Source organism: Rhincodon typus, chromosome 13 (genome assembly GCF_021869965.1).
Source record: "Rhincodon typus isolate 14 chromosome 13, sRhiTyp1.1, whole genome shotgun sequence".
Lineage (NCBI taxonomy): Eukaryota > Metazoa > Chordata > Chondrichthyes > Orectolobiformes > Rhincodontidae > Rhincodon > Rhincodon typus.
In genome coordinates, this window is record NC_063344.1 from 18,480,997 (window position 1) to 18,497,204 (window position 16,208).

The 16,208-nt window shown below is 41.9% G+C and overlaps 1 protein-coding gene across 1 annotated transcript in view; it reads right to left on the bottom strand.

The window, feature by feature from the left end:
* The window catches only part of fndc3ba (fibronectin type III domain containing 3Ba), a 120,030-nt gene extending 105,792 nt beyond the window's left edge, over positions 1-14,238 (bottom strand). The window contains exons 1-3 of the mRNA XM_048604539.1: positions 14,116-14,238; positions 9,690-9,930; positions 5,921-6,202 (exon numbers count right to left, since the gene is read on the bottom strand). Of these exons, the coding sequence (XP_048460496.1) occupies positions 5,921-6,202; positions 9,690-9,930; positions 14,116-14,238 (646 nt within the window). The remainder of the gene's footprint in view (positions 1-5,920; positions 6,203-9,689; positions 9,931-14,115) is intronic.
* Between the last annotated feature and the right edge of the window lie 1,970 nt (positions 14,239-16,208).

The following is a 16,208-nucleotide window of genomic DNA, read 5'->3' on the forward strand; positions in this document are numbered from 1 at the left end:
CTCTCACACCTCCCTCACAAACACTCATTCCCTCTCACACCTCCCTCTCACAAACACTCACTCTCTCTCACAAACACACTCTCATAAGTGCTCATGCTCTCACATATATGCATGCTCTCATGATCACTCTTACTTATGCTCACACACACACACACACGTGTATGCACTCACATATGTACACTAATGCAAACGTATTGTTGGACACATACACAGACTTTCACACTTGCAAAACTCTTTCACGTACACATATTTCTCACATATACCCACTTTCACACGAATATAAAGACCAGTTTATTTTTGGGAAAAATGGGAAAAGTTGCTATAACACAAGATAACTTTGGAGGAAGATGTTGTAATTACATAGAACCCCTACAGTGTACAAAGGCCATACCAAGCCAGACCCAGGCTCTTTCCTGATCCTCATACGCACACATGTACCCTTACAAATCCCTGCAGGTGTAGGCGTTTGAACAACTGCATTACTGGATCGCATTGTGAGTGTGTGTGTGTGTGTGTGCGTGCGCGTGCGTGCGTGCGTGCACGTGTGCGTTCGGGGCAGTTATTTTCCCACAGGCACTCATATAAATGGCTTTTGAACTGGCCAGTTATTATGGGCTCTGGAGTGCACAGCATGGTAACAGTTACTTGATTGGCCCCTGGACATAGGTGACTACTGCCCTGTCTTGTTTGTAATGCTGGGCAAACAGTATTTATTGGCCATCCTTACTTTCTCCAAGGACAGTTAAGAGCCAACTACACTGCTGTGGGTCAGGAGTCAAGTGTAGTCCAGACTAGGTAAGGATGGCAGATTTCCTTCCCTAAAGGACATTAGTGAATGAGATGGGATTTACAACAACCAACTACAGTTACATAATTGCCGTAAGGGCAGTTCTATATTCTAGATTTTTATTGAATTTAAATTTCACCATCGGCCAAGGGGTAGAGGAGCAGAGCTTCTTGAAATTACTCTAACTGCTTCCTTAACTGTATCAAAAGGGAGAGAGAAGCCAAAGTGAACACAGGCACCTTAGGGAACGAGGCTGGGGAAATAATAACAGGGAACCAGGACTTAAATACTTTGCATCAGCCTTAACATCAGCATTAACAGCATTCCAAAATTACTAAATGATTAAGAAGGCAAAATGAAACAAATACGACTATCACTGGAGAAAAGTTGTTGGGGAAATTAATGGGGCTAAAGACTGATGAGACCCCTGGACCAGATGGGAAACATCACATTATAATGAAAGAAGTCACTACAGAGATAGTGGATGCACTGCTAGAAATCTTTCAGGAATCCTTAGACTCTGGTAAAGTCCCAGAAGACTGGAAAACTGCCTATGTAACACCTTCATTTTAAAAATGTAAGAAGATTTTTTAAAAAGGCAGCTATAGGCAGTTATCTTAACATCTATTATTGGGAAAATGTAGTCTCTTATAAAGGATGTAATAGCAGAGAATTTAGAAATTCATAATACAAACAGGCAGAGGAGATCGTGCTTGACAAATTTATTAAAGTTCTTTGAGGAGGTAAGAGGAGGATGGACAAAGGGGAAGCAATGGATGTAATTAATTGGATTTTCAGAAGGCATTTGCCACACACTTAACAAAATAAGAGCACATGGTGTTATATTAGCATGGACAGGAATTGGTTAACTGGTTTATGGGGAGGCAATGGCCTAGTGGTATTATTGCTGGACTCTTAATCCAGAGAGCAAAATAACATTCTGGGGACCCAGGTTCAAATCCCACCATAGCAGATGGTGGAATTTGAATTCAATAAGTATCTGGAATTAAGAATCTAATGATGACTGTGAATCAATTGTCAGGAGAAAAACCTATCTGGTTCACTCATGTCCTTTAGGGAAGGAACCTGCCATCCTTACCTGGTCTGGTCTACATATGACTCCAGACCCACAGCAATGTGGTCAACTTTGAGCTGGCCTCTGGGCAATTAGGGATGGGCAATAAATGCTGCCTAGCCAGCGATGCCTTCATCTCATGAATAAATTTTTAAAAAACTGATAGAAGACAGAGAGTTGGGATAAGGGGTCCATTTTCAGGATGGCAATGTAATTAGTGATGTGCCACCGAATCAGTGCTGGGCTACAGTTGTTTACAACATATATTAATGACTTGGATGAGGAAAATGAATATACTACCGTCAAATTTTGGATGATATAAAAATAGGTGGGAAGGCAAGTGGTGAGGATGACACAATGAATCAGCAGAGGGACATAAATGGGTTAAGTGGGTGGGCTAAAGCTTGACAGGTGCAATATAATGTGGGGAAATGTGACATTCTATATTTTAATAGGAAGGATAGGGGAACTGAATACCATTTAAATGGAGAAAGACTGCAGAAAACTACAGAACAGAAGGATTTGAGAGTCCTCATCTATCGCAAAAAGCTAGCATCCAAGTTCAGTGGAAAATAGGGAAAGCAAATGGAAAGTTGGCCTTTATTTCAAAGAGAATGGAAAATAAAATAAGGTGGTTTAGCTGAAACTAGACAAGGCAATAGTCAGACTACAGCTGGAAAACTGTGACCAAGACCGTCAAGAGCTGATTCACTGGACTGATATCAGGTATTGAAGGTCTGTCTTCTGAGGAGAGGCTGAGTAGATTTGGCTGGTAATCGTTGAAGTCGAGAAGAATGACAGGTGACTTTATTGAAACATACAAGATTCCTAGAGATCAGTGTAGATGTGGTAAGGTTGTTTCCCCCTTGTGGGACAACCTAGGACTGGAGGGGACAATCTCAAGAGGGCTCAGACATTTATGACAGAGATGAGGAGGAATTTTTACCCGAGAGGTTTGTGATTCTGTGGAATTCTTTATCGCAGAGGGCTGTTGAGGCTGGGTCATTAAGTATATTCAAGGCTGAGATAGATTTTTAATCAGTAAAGGAATCGAGGGATATAGGGAAAAGGCAGGAAAGTGGAGTTGAGAATTATCAGGTCATCCATGATCTCATGAATGATGGATTGAATTGCTTACTTCTGCTCCCATCTCTTTTGGTCTTATGGGATTTGAAACCAGGTCCTCAAAACATCAGCTGGGCGACTGGATTGCTCGTCTAGAGACTTTTTTTTCCCCTTCCACATCCACAATACTTTTGTCTTTTCTCTTTGTGTGTCAGCCTATATGTGTATGGGAGTTGTTTTTTGAAAAAGGGAAGAGTTTGAGTTCAAGAGTTATAAGTTAGCAATACAGTTTGCTGACAACAAGTAATCATTTTCATGAAATGATAATTACCTGGTATGCATACCCTTTTAACCTGAATTAGACAGGTTGGCAAAATTGGGTAATTCGGCATTTTAATCAAATTTTCACATCTGAGATGAATCTGGAAATAGTGGGGCTTGATTTCCAGTGCACTATTGTGACACATAGCACATACTCTCACACGTGCACACACATGACTCATGGAACACACACCTTCCTACGTGTCTGTGTGTGTGTGTCTGTCTGTGTCTGTGTGTGTGTGTGTGTCTGTGTGTGTGTGTGTTTGTATGCATACACAACATACACGACATGTGCATGACTCAAAACACTGCCAGCTCTCTCTCTCTCACACATGGAACATTTTCATGGTCTGAAATGTAAGACACAGAGCACATTGTGTATGTATACTGCTAGAAGGCCAATCGACCACAGTGAATTTTCTCTTCTCTCAGGAAGGTCTTGTCTTGTTTGGTTTACCTGAAAGATTCAAACAAAACTGGAGATGTAACCCAGGAAGGAAGAGTTTGGCATGCACATGCTTAGGATCAGACTATGAGTGAGTATGAGAAAAACAGCCAGAGAGAGAGAGAGAGAAACATGCCACAACTGAGTACAAGGCGACAGTGTGTCCTGGGGAATTCCTGAAACAAGGAGATACGTTGTGCTTTGTCAGACTGGTAAACGATAGCCTTTCCTCAGTTGACAAAAATTCAGTCGTTGTGGCAACCAAAGACTTACAAAGCAGAGTGATTGCTGATGAAGACATGCGATCTCATTACACCTTGCATCGATGGGGGATGGAAACTAGAGGCTGTCTGCTACTGTCCAAATGGTGAGGGGGGATTATAGATGTGGGGGGAGGGAAATTCTCAGCTATTGCTGATGTGGACAACTGGGTGAAGGTGGAGTCACTCTGTCAATTAATCTCTGATTGACATCACCCGATTTTCTTTCAAAAGACCATTGGACCATAAGATGTAGGTCTGGAAGTAGGCCATTTGGCCCATCATGTCTGTTCTATCATTCAATAGCAGATCTGATAGTCCTCAATTCCACTTTCCTGCCTTTTCCCCCTAACTCTTGATTTATTTACTGATTAAAAACCTGTACATCTCAGCCTTGAATAGACTCAACGATCCAGTGTCCACAGCCCTCCCTACAGTAAAGAATTCCACAGATTCACTGTCCTCTGAGCGTAGAAATTCCTTCTTATTTCTACCATACCCCTCACTTTGAGGCTATGCCCTCCGGTGCCAGACTCTCCCACAAGGGGAAACATCTTTCCATTTATTTTTGTGTTAGCTGCAAACCTGGCTATCGTACATTCACTTTCCTCATCCTAATCACTAACATATATCATAAATAAATGTGACCCCAGCACTGATGCCTGTGGCACTCCACTAATTAGATTCAAAATGTCCCCCCTCCTTATCCCAACTGTTTGTCTTCTATTAGTTAGCCAATCCTCTACCCATGCTAATACACTACCTTGAACACCAACGGATCTTACATTACACTGAAGGAACATCCTGGTGGCGGTAGAGGGGAAAAGGGGGTGGGGGGGGGAGTGCGGTGATCTTGCAGGTGGAGGTACTGTTTTTCAATTCTTTTGTGGACTGTGGGTATCACTGGCAAAGCCAGCATTTGTTGCCTATTCCTAGTTCCTGTTGAACTGATTGGCTTTCTAGGCCACTTCAGAGGGCAGTTAAAAATCAACCATACTGTGGGTCTGGAGTCACGTGTAGGCCAGACCGGGTAAGGAAAGCAGATTTCATTCCTTAAGGGGTGTTAGTAAACCAGATGCATATAGTGTCATAATCATGAGCTATAAGGAAAGGCTGGATAGGCTGGGGGCTTATTTGCATTGGAGCATAGGAAGTTAAGGGGTGACCTTATCGAGGTTTATAAAATCATGAAAGGAAAGGCAAGGTGAATGGCAGGTGTCTTTTCCTTAGGGCGGGTGATTGCAAGACTAGGGAGCATATTTTTAAGGTGAGAGAAGAAAGATTTAACAAAGACGTGAGGGGCAACCTTTTAACACAGAGAGTGGTTCGTGTGTGGAATGAACTTCCAGAAGAAGTGGTGGATGCAGGTACAGTCACAACGTTTAAAAGACATTTGGATAAGTACATGAATAAAAATGTCTGGAGGGATATGGGCCAAGTGCAGGCAGGTGGGATTATGGTTAGCATGGACTGTTTGGACCAAAGGGTCTGTTTCCATACTAAATGACTCTATGACTCTGTTATTGAGATTTGATTCAGATATGTATTCATTGAATTTCAATTTCATTAGCTGTCATGGTGAGATTTGAACCCACATTAGCCTACCACAATGTCACTGTCTTCCAATTTTCCCCACTTCTACTTTCCTTGTCTTTCTTGATGGTTGAGGTCACAGGCCTGGACGGTGCAGTCAAATGAGCCTTAGTTGAGTTGAACATGGAGGCACCGCAGTGTTAATGCTGAATTATTCAACATGTCTCTCTTGCTCTGTCCAGGGGTAGGGTTAGGAGGGTTTGGGGCATGTGGTAAAGGGAGCCACAGACTTGTGGGTACTCTAAGGAGTGGTGATGGGGTTGGTGGGGATGAGGAGAGAGGATGGGGTTTGAGGAATGGTTATCACAGCTGATCCTGAGCCAATCTACAGGTGAGGCCTACACAGCGTCTGCACGGCCCAGTGAGATCCTTACCTTGAATGTCCTGCTCATTCATCCTGGGGCTGCTCCTCGCTCTTCGTTCTGACTTCTTGATACCCGTTCCTCCACCCCCTCCCACCCCTGCCACACATGGTCCCTTCCCATAGCCATTGTATATTGTGGCACAGGAGCTCATGTGGTTCTTATAGATGGTTGAGGGTGGGCTGTTCAATCGATTCTGACGATCGATCTTCAGTTTTTTGTGCAGTCGGTCATGTTTACTGTATTGGTCTTCCCTTGTGATGTAACTGGACATCCCGTAGAGAGGGATAAATTCTGTTGAAAAACAAAACATAGCCGTAAATACGAAAGGGACAGAAAGGGAAGAAGAAACAAACAGAAAAAGAAATACCAAAAGTAGATTCTTTGTGCACTAATTGGAGATTAGCTGTTTGATCAGGGAATGGTGTGGAATGAGGTTTTAATTCCAAACTTCTTATAAATTGGATTAAAAATTGTAAAATTGTGAAATAACAGCATTTGAACTCATTCTCTGGATTACCAGTCCAGTCAACTAATCATTTTACTCCTTTATTAATATTATCACTCCAGTAATATTTATTCCAATACTTTGCCTTCACACATTTGTCCACTTATCCAGGCTCTCTGATCATTTAGCCAATCCTCTACTTGTGGTACACCAACACTAATACCATAAGTTCTTACCTTGTGGAGTAATCTTCAATGTGGCCCCTTATTGAATCTCCTTAGGAACTCCAAATACACTATATCTGCTGGTTCCCCTTCATCCTTCCAACTTATTACATTCTCAAAGAACTCAACACATTTTTCAAATGCAATTTCCCTTTCATACAATAATTCTGTCTAATTGTCTCAAGATTTTCTAAATATTCTGCCACTACCTGCTTAATAACAGGTTTGCGCATTTTTCCAATAACAAAGTTTAGGTTAACAGGCCTAAAGTTTCTTGCTTTCTGTCTCCCTCATTTTTTGAATACTATTGTTGCACTTGACATTTTTCATTCCATTGGGACCTTTCCAAAATCTAGGAAATTTTGGAAGATGAGAACCAATGCATCCATTATCCCTGCAGGCACTTAGTTTAAGATCTTAGGATATAGGCCATTAGTTCCAGGGGGCTTGGCAGCTTTTAATTCCTTTATTTTGCCCAATAGTTTTGCCTAGTGATCGTGTTTGTTTCAATTTCTTCTCTCCTTTTTGCCTCTTCATTTTCTACTGTCTTTGGGATGCTTTTATGTCTTCTGCTCTGAAGACAGTCATAAGATACTTCACCAAAATCTCTGTCATTTCCATATTTCTGATTTATTATTAATTTCCCAAACTTACCACCTGAAAGCCAAAATACTCATTTTGGCTACTCTCTTCCTTTCTATATACTTGTAGAAGCTTTTACTGTCTATATTTCTTGCTAGTTTTCTCTTATACTCCAATTTCTTTCCCTTTATTCTTTCAAGTCATCCTTTGCTGGTTTCTAAAATTTTTCTTGGCAGACCACTAATCTTTGCTGCATTGCGTGTCTTCTCTTTCAATTTGACACTTTCTTTAAATTCCTAAGTTAGGCAAGGATGGTAAATTTGTCTTGTATAGTCTTCCTTTCTCAATAGAATATACTTTTATTGAGAGTTGTGGGGCAGCAGAGCGGCTCAGTGGCTAGCACTGCTGCCTCACAGCGCCAGGGATCTGGGTTTAATTCCAGCCTTGGGTGACTGTCTGTGTGGAGTGTGCACGTTCTCCCTGTGTCTGCATGGGTTTCTGCCAGGTGCTCTGGTTTCCTCCCACAGTCCAAAGACATGCAGGTTAGGTAGATTGGCCGTGCTAAATTGCCCATAGTGTTCAGGGATGTGTAGGTTAGGTGCATTAGCCATGGGAAATGCAGGGTTAGGGGGATGGGTCTGGGTGGGATGCTCTTTGGAGGATTGATGTGGACTTGTTGGGCTGAATGGCCTGTTTCCACATTGTGGGGATTCTATGATTATGAAATATCTCCCTAAACATTTGCCACTACTTTTCTACCATCTGACCTATTTTCCATTCCACTTTAGTCAACTGTGTCTTCATTACCTTGTAAGTGCCTTTATTTAAGATAAGACACCTGTTTCAGACACAAATTTCTCACCTTCAAACTGAATGCAAAATTCTATCATGTTGTGAACGCTTTCACCTAGAGGATCCTTAATTTGAAATAATTTTCAATCTTGTCTCATTGCACATTACCAAGACTATAACAGTCTTTTTCCTTATCAGTTCCAGAATGTACTGTTCCCAAAAAAAAAACCCAAAACCTAGCTGGAGTTAAAATCCTGGCCTGTGTTTCTAAGCCCCCACAGACTGTATTAGAAAAAGAAGACAGAAATAGAATTGGGAGAAAAGAGTAGTTTAAGACGCAGTCTAGATTTTAATGCAGGCAGCACCAACATGGCACTGATCAAAGAATGATACAAAATAGGGAGATGTAATTCAGCCCATCATGTCTGTGATGGTTCTTTGAAAGGCCCTATTCAATCAGTCTCACTCCCTTACTCTTCCCCTATGGTATTGCACATGTTGCCTTTTCATTACGTACCCAGTTCTCTTCAGGATGATAATACTGGAACTGTCTTCACTGCCATTTCAGGCATTTTCGATGCATTTCAGACTACAGCGGTTCAAGAAGACAGTACAGCAATACCTTTCTCCAGTGCAATTAGACATGGGCGATAAATATTGCCCAACCAGAGATGCCCACATCCCGTGAACCAATAAAAAAAACATTCACCGAGATCCTGCTTAAAAATAAATTTCATTGATCATCTCCTTCTTTAGCCAATTTTCCTAAACATGTATTCATTGTTCACTGACCTTCCTGCCACTGAAACAGTTGCTTGCTGTCTACTTTGTCTAAAATCAGCTCTTAACTCCTTTGCTACAAGAAGAATAATTCCACTTTCTCCAGCGTCTACGGGTAAGTGAAAACTTTCATCCTTGGTCCCATTCTAATAAATTCCTCAGAACCCTGTACAAGATCCTGATATACCCCCTCAAATGTGGTGCCTAGAAGTGGACACAAACTTGCTCTGCCACCTACAAATGAGAAACGGTAGGCCGTTCAGCCTTTTGAGCCTGCCCCACCATGGACCAGCCTTTGCAGCATCATGCATCCCTTCTCTGATACCATTCTTAAATTCCTACGGCAGGCACGGATGAAGTAATCTTCTTGTTGAGTCATTTTTTTCTCCAAATAAGATCAAGGCTGATCTGATTTTGGCTCAACTCCACATTGTTGCCTACGCCTGATATCCTCTGACTCCCTTGTTAGTCAAGAATCTCTCTACTTCCGCCTTAAAAATATTTAATAACCCTGCCTCGACAAAGAATTCCATAGACCGATAACCCTCTGCAAGAGCGCAAACTTTCCTCTCTCAGTCTTAAATCGAAGGACCCTCACTTTTAATCCATGCCCCCCGGTTCTAGCCTCTCAGGTAAGGGGGAAACATCCTTTCAGCACCCACCATGTCAAATCTTCTCAGGATCTTTTACATTTCAATAAAGTCATCTCCAATTGTCCTAAACTCCAATTCTCAACCTAAACCAATTCCTCGCCAGATAATCCCTCAACCCAGGAAAGAGAACCTTCTCTTGTAACACATTTACATCCTTTCTTCAATAAGGACATCAAAATTGTACGTAATATGTGGGTCTTACCAATGCCTTGGATAACCACAGCAAAAACATCATGACTATTATATCCGCTTCCCTTGAAGTCAATGTCAACATTCCATTTGTGAGCTTGCTGACCAATTACCTTGCTCCCCGTATATTGTCGGTGGAAGGTGATGTTGAAAGAATTGAGGTGGTAGATCTCCTGGCCCGGTGACTGGGGGATAATAGGCTGCGTGCGAGTGAGGGATGAGATGCGGATGGTGCGTGATGTACGGAGGCAGGTGATGTGTCGGAGAGATGGCTGATGGGTAGCTGGGTGGAAAGCATTCCGGTGATTGTGGGGTGACCACCACCCTGCGGACTCCCGTGTTATCCTCGATCACCTGTGATTGACAAGGAGAGAGAAAACAAAAATCAAGCTGTTCCTCTTAGCCTTCACTTGTTGGGCGTACACCCCCTTTCTCACCCTGCATTCATATAGCAGCTTGGGATTACATAGAATTACATAAGTCATACAATGTCGAGAAACAGGATATTCTGGCCAATTGACTCATGTGCACATGGACCTCCTCCCGTCCTTCTTTCTCTCACCCATCAGTGTTTTCTTCTGGGTTTTTCTAACAACAGATTATCCTGTCATTAGCGTTTTGCAGTTCATGGGAACTTGCTCAAATTGAGTGCCACATTTTCTTACATTACAACAGTGATGAGACTTCAAAAAGTAAGTCATTGGTGCAAAGCACTCTGGGATCTCCCGAGATCACAGAAGATGCTATAGAAATACACATCTTTTCCTTTTCCCTGATCTATGACCTCTTTTACCACCTTGAGAAGTAAGTGACTGATCATTCACGATCAGTTCCTGTGCAGGAGTGGGACTTCAGTCAAAGCCAATGTCTATGATCCACTTGAACCTCTTCTTAGCCCTCCTTATCTCATCTGATCACTGTATTTTTCTATTCCTTTCTCCCTCATATTTTTCTCATTTTCCTTTAAATATACATGTCTTCACTCAGATGGTGGTGAATCTTTGGAATACTTTGCCCTAGAGGGCCATGGAGGCTTAGTTGTTACATATGTCCAAGGCTGTGATTGATAGGTTTCTAGATATTAAACCTATCAAGGGACACAGGGATAGTGCAGAAAAGTGGTGTTGAGGTAAAAGTTCAGCTATGATCTCACTGTGTGCTGAACCCAGATCCAGAGGCTGAATGACCTAATGCTGTTCCTATTTCTTACATTCTGATGTAATTCATCCCCAATGACTGCCCATTCAAACCATTGTCAAATTAAAGGAGTGCTGTCCTGAATTTCTGACTTGGTTTCTTGGCAACTCTGTTATATTGGAGACTTTTAGATTTGCTGTTTCTCACAAGTGGAAACATTCCCTCAGTGTCTATCCTACTAAACCCTTTTTAAAATTTTAACAGCCTCCATTAGAATCTCCTTCTAGCCTCAATTTTACAAATAAAGAATAGCTCCGGTCTTTTTCTGATATACCAAAGAATCATTTGTGATAGTTTCTCTTCCCAATCCCACATCACTACCTCTAACATCTTCCAATGTACTACCCTGGGACTCCTACATCTACATGATTTTCTCCAGTCACTTTGCCTGCAAGTCCAGTATTAATTTTCACATGTTCACAGCTCTATATTCACAATCATCTCTCCCCACTCTCCTAACTTATCAGACACTGTATTCAACATCCTTACTGGATGAGCAGAAATTTCCTCCAACTAAATTTTAGGCAGACTGGGACCATTTGTTATCGGTTACCCAGCAGCTGATCCCATTCCCATGTTGGAGAAACACAGCTAGTCTGGCAGCATCTGTGGTGAGAGAAAAAGGCTTAACTTTTCAATTCTGATATTACTCCACTTCATCCATGGGTATGCCCAGACCTGCTGGGAGTTTCTCCAGCATTTTCTCCCTCTGTTACAGATTTCCAGCATGTATAATATTTTGTTTCAGTTTGACGCTGTTTCCTCTCCCTGGTACTAGGCTGGAATTAAGACAATCTGTTCACAACCTTGGCATCACATTTGATGCCAAGAGGAACTTCTGACCTCATACTTGAGCCATCTCTAAGACCACCTATTTCCACCTCTGTAATATTGTTTGAATTCACACTTTCTTAGTTTGTCTACTGCTTAAAGCCTGATCCATCCTTTAGTTACCTCCAGACTCAATGATTACATCACACAAAGGAAAATGAGAAAAACACATGAGGGAGGAAGGAATAAAAGAATGCATTGATCAGGTAAGATGTCTGCTCTCTCACATTCTACCTTTGTAAACATAAGGTCATCCAAAACTCTGCTGCCTGTGTCTTATTTCCCAGTACATCCTGGATCCCTATGACCTCTGTGCTCACAGATCTACATTTGCTCCAAGTCCAGCCACATCTTGACCTTCAATTTCTCATCCCTTTTTATTCATAGCCTCACCCCTCCCCATCTCTGAAATCTCATCCAGTTTTCCAGCCCTCCAATATATCTACACCCCTCTAATTCAGGGCTGTTGCGCATTCCCAATTGTAATCACTCTACCATTGATAGCCATGCCTTCAGATACCTAGGTCCCAAGCTCTGGAAATCCCTACATTTCTCTGCCTCTACCTCAGTTTCCCTCTTTAAGAAATTCCTTAAAACCTAAATTCTTGTCCAAGATACAGGGTCATTTTTTAAAAAAACGGTTCATGGGATGTAGGTATCACTGGCTGGGCCTTCACTAATTATCCAGAAGGTAGTTAAGAGTTAAACATATTGCCATGGGCTTGGATTTACATGTAAGCCAGACCAGGTACGGATGAAAGATTTCCTTTATTAAAAGGACATTCGTTTTTACAACAATTAACAGTGGTTATAAGGTCGTAATTTGACTAGCTTTTCATTCTGGGTTTTTATTGAATTCAAGTTCCACCATCTGCCATCGGTGGGGGGGGGGGTGGGGGGGGGCGGGTTTGAACCCATGTCCCTAGAGAATAATTAAGCTCTGGATTACCACCCCAGTGAAACTATCACTATGTGGCCGCCTGTCCTGAATGTGACCTAACATCTGCTTTGGTTCAATGTCATACTTTGTTTTTTAACACACCTGTGAAGTGTTTTGAAATTTTTTATTATATTCAAGGTGTTACATAAATATAAAGTGTTGTAAGCATTAAAGTGACAGTGTTTGATGATTATGAAGGTGTGATGTCACTGTGACCTCAGCAGTCACGTGTTTGCGTCCTGCAAAGAAACTTCTGTCTTTTACAGGCACTAGGTTCCTTACCATTTTGTACACTGTAACAATAAACAGATATTAACATTAATATTGGATCTGAAATTGACTTAATGGTAGGGGGTAGAAGGTGGTGGTAGAAGGCTGTTTGTGCAACTGGAACCAATTTCCAGTGGTGTATCCCTTATTGTCCATGATAATATATTAAGAATGGAAATGAGAATGCGGGTGATGATTATTAAGTCTGCAGATGACATGAAGATTGGCTGGTTGGTTGGCAGTGACGAAGAAGGTCTTAGTTTACAGGAGAATATAAACAGATTGGTTGGGTGAGCACATCGGTAACAGATGGAATTTAACAGTGATGTATGTGAGGTAATGCACTTTGAAAGAGATAATAAGATAAAGAAGTATTTAATGAATGGCAGGGCTCTAGGAAGCTCAGAGGAACAGAGGGATTTTTGGGGGTGCTTGTCGACAAATCTCTAAAAGGTAGCAGGGCAGATTAATACAGTAGTCAAGAATGCATATAGGAGACTTCCTTTGTCAATGGAGCACGTTAGCTACGGATAGAGACTGGATAAACTCAGATTCTTATGTTTGGAGCAGAGAAGATTGAGAGGGCATGATAAGATTCTGAGGGATATGGACAAGGTAACAGAAAGCAGCTCTTGCGCTGAGTTGAAGGGTCAATAATGAGGGACAGAATTTCAAGGTGAAAGGCAGGAAGTTTAGAGGGGATTTGAGGAAAATCTTTTTCACCCATGATGGGAATCTGGAATACACTGCCTGGAAGAGTAGTTAAGGCAGGTAATATGACAACCTTTAAAAACTACTTGGGTGAACATCATAACATCCAAGGCTATGTGCTAGTGTAGATTTGGTGTAGTTTTGGTGGTACAGACTGAATAGTCCCAAGGCATCTTCTGTACTGTATGATTACTAAGAAAGCTAGCCTGAGTTTCTATAAAGACCTGGAGAACCCAAACTATAACATGTTCATACAGCGTAAGTTCACATTTCTGGTATCATCTTCACAAATCATTTCCGCACTTTCCTCAGTGTCTCTTTATTCTTTTAGTCATATGGATAATTTTGATGTCCCAAAATGCTCCTGCATGCCTTACATCAGGACTGAGACAGAAGAAGGTCCTTGGTGTGGGTTGTCATTCACTGAGCCGCAAGGTCATGGGGTTCAAGACCTAGTTGAGAGATTTGACCACACAATTCATGTTGACTCACACAGCACAGGGACTGCTCACTTCCGTTTAAGATCCCATGGCCATTTTTTTCTCAGAGTTGTCTCCAATGGCTGAGGCAATCGTTCTCCTGTGACCAACCTCATAACAAACAGATTGTCTCATAATTATCTCATTGGTGCTTGTGGGATCCAGCTGTGCAAAAACCAACAGCTGTTTCCTGCGACGACGACGAATACATTTATAAAGGAGGTCACTCTTCATGTCACTACCTCTGGGCCAGAAAGTCTGGGTTCAAGTCCCACCTCAGGAACTGAATGCCAAGGAAGGTGTGTCACAACATGGCTCAATAAGTTGGTTATCCCCCGTCAATCCTTCCAACATATTTATAACAAGCAGTAAATGTGGGAGAGCTTTCTCATCAGCCAGAACAGACATTCCCCATGTTAAAATCCTATGCAGGTGCTAGTCATGAGCATGATACACACACATACACACACACACACACACTCTCACACACACACACACACACACACACACACACAGACATGCACACACACAGACTGACACGCACACACACACCAATGATCAAAACTTCTGTTTCTTGTGATGAAAGCAGAAAATACTGTAAGTGCTTGACAGGTTAGGCAGTATCTGTGGAAGATAATCTTGTGGTGTCTGAAACATATTGCTGAGTCAGGAATTAATTGGACACAACAACAACCCATACTGATGACCGGGTAGCTGCTGTTATTGTAAGCCCACCTCCAACAAAAGCACACAGAGGCGGGGCACTGACAGAACATGCTATTCAATAAATATCAAATCCCCAATCCCTCACCATCAAATTTCTTCCTCTTTTTATTAGTCATTCTTAGCTGGGTCTTAAAATCTGTCCAATCCCCTGACCTGTCACTAATTTTCACCGAACTAGCTTCCTATATTTTTAATTCATTCATGGAATGTGGATTTCGTTGGCTGGGCCAGCATTTATTGCCCATCTCTAAATGCCTTTGAGAAGCTGGTGTTGAGCTACCTTATCGATCCACCGCAGTCAACCTGCTGTAGGAAGATCCACAGTGGCATTACAGAGGGAATTCCAAGAATTTGACCCAATGACAGTGAAAGAGCAATGAAACAGATGTTGGCGTGTTCGCCGAGCTGGGAGGCTTGGTCACAACCAACAGCTACAACCAGCACCCAAGCTACAAATCTTCACTCAAACCCTGAACAATGATATATTTCTAATTGGGATGACATGGGGCTTAGAAGGGAACTGGTGATGTTCCAATGTATCTGCTGCCCTTGTCCTTCTAAATGGAAGAGGTTATGGTTTTGGGAGGTGCTGCGTACAGAGCCTTGGTGAACTTGTGCAGTGTATCTTGTAGGTGATACATACTGCCATTATTGAGTGTTGATGGTGGAGGGATTAGAAGTTTGTGCAATGTCTTTGTTTGTTGAATTTGATACCACCCTTAACTTATTTACTGAGCAATGGATGATACATGCTTCTTCAAAAAGTCCACCTAACCTACGTTCCCAGTTAATCTTGGCCAATTCTACATACAAATCTTTATTAATTAATTTAGGTTAAAAACACTAGTCTTTGACCCACACTGTTCAGCTTCAAAGTGAAATTCCAGGATGATACGATCACTGTTGCTTAGTGACTCTGGGCTGCACCAGGACCAATGACTTTGGGAACTGTTTGCTTGTGCTGTTGGGGCAGCTTTAAAACTAGAATGGTCTAAAGGATCTGAACCTGAGCAGGTGGACAGAAGAGGGAGAAAAATAGAAAGAAGCAAAAGGCAGAAAAGTAAGAATTAAAAATGAAAGGCAGATAAAACTAAGGTGAAAAACAAAGGGAGCCATAGTGCAAAAGAGAGCTGAGATGATTAAAAGGTTAAAGAGACAAGTGTAAAGGCATTGTGTCTTAAGATGTGGAGCGTTCGCAATAAGGTAGATGGATTGATAGTGTAAATAGGTATACGGAGTTATGTCTCAGCTGCAATTACAAAGCTGCACGGTGACAAAGGATGGGAGATGAATGCCCAAGGATATCAATGTTCAGGATGGAATTGTTACTTGTTCATTCAGATGGAGAGTGAAGGAATTGAATCCAAAGTTAAGGTCCTGAATCTTAGTAAAGGGGACTACAAGGGTATGGGGCACGAGTTGGTAATGGTAGATTGCGCAACTTTACTAAAAAGGTTGGCAGTGGATAGACAATGGCT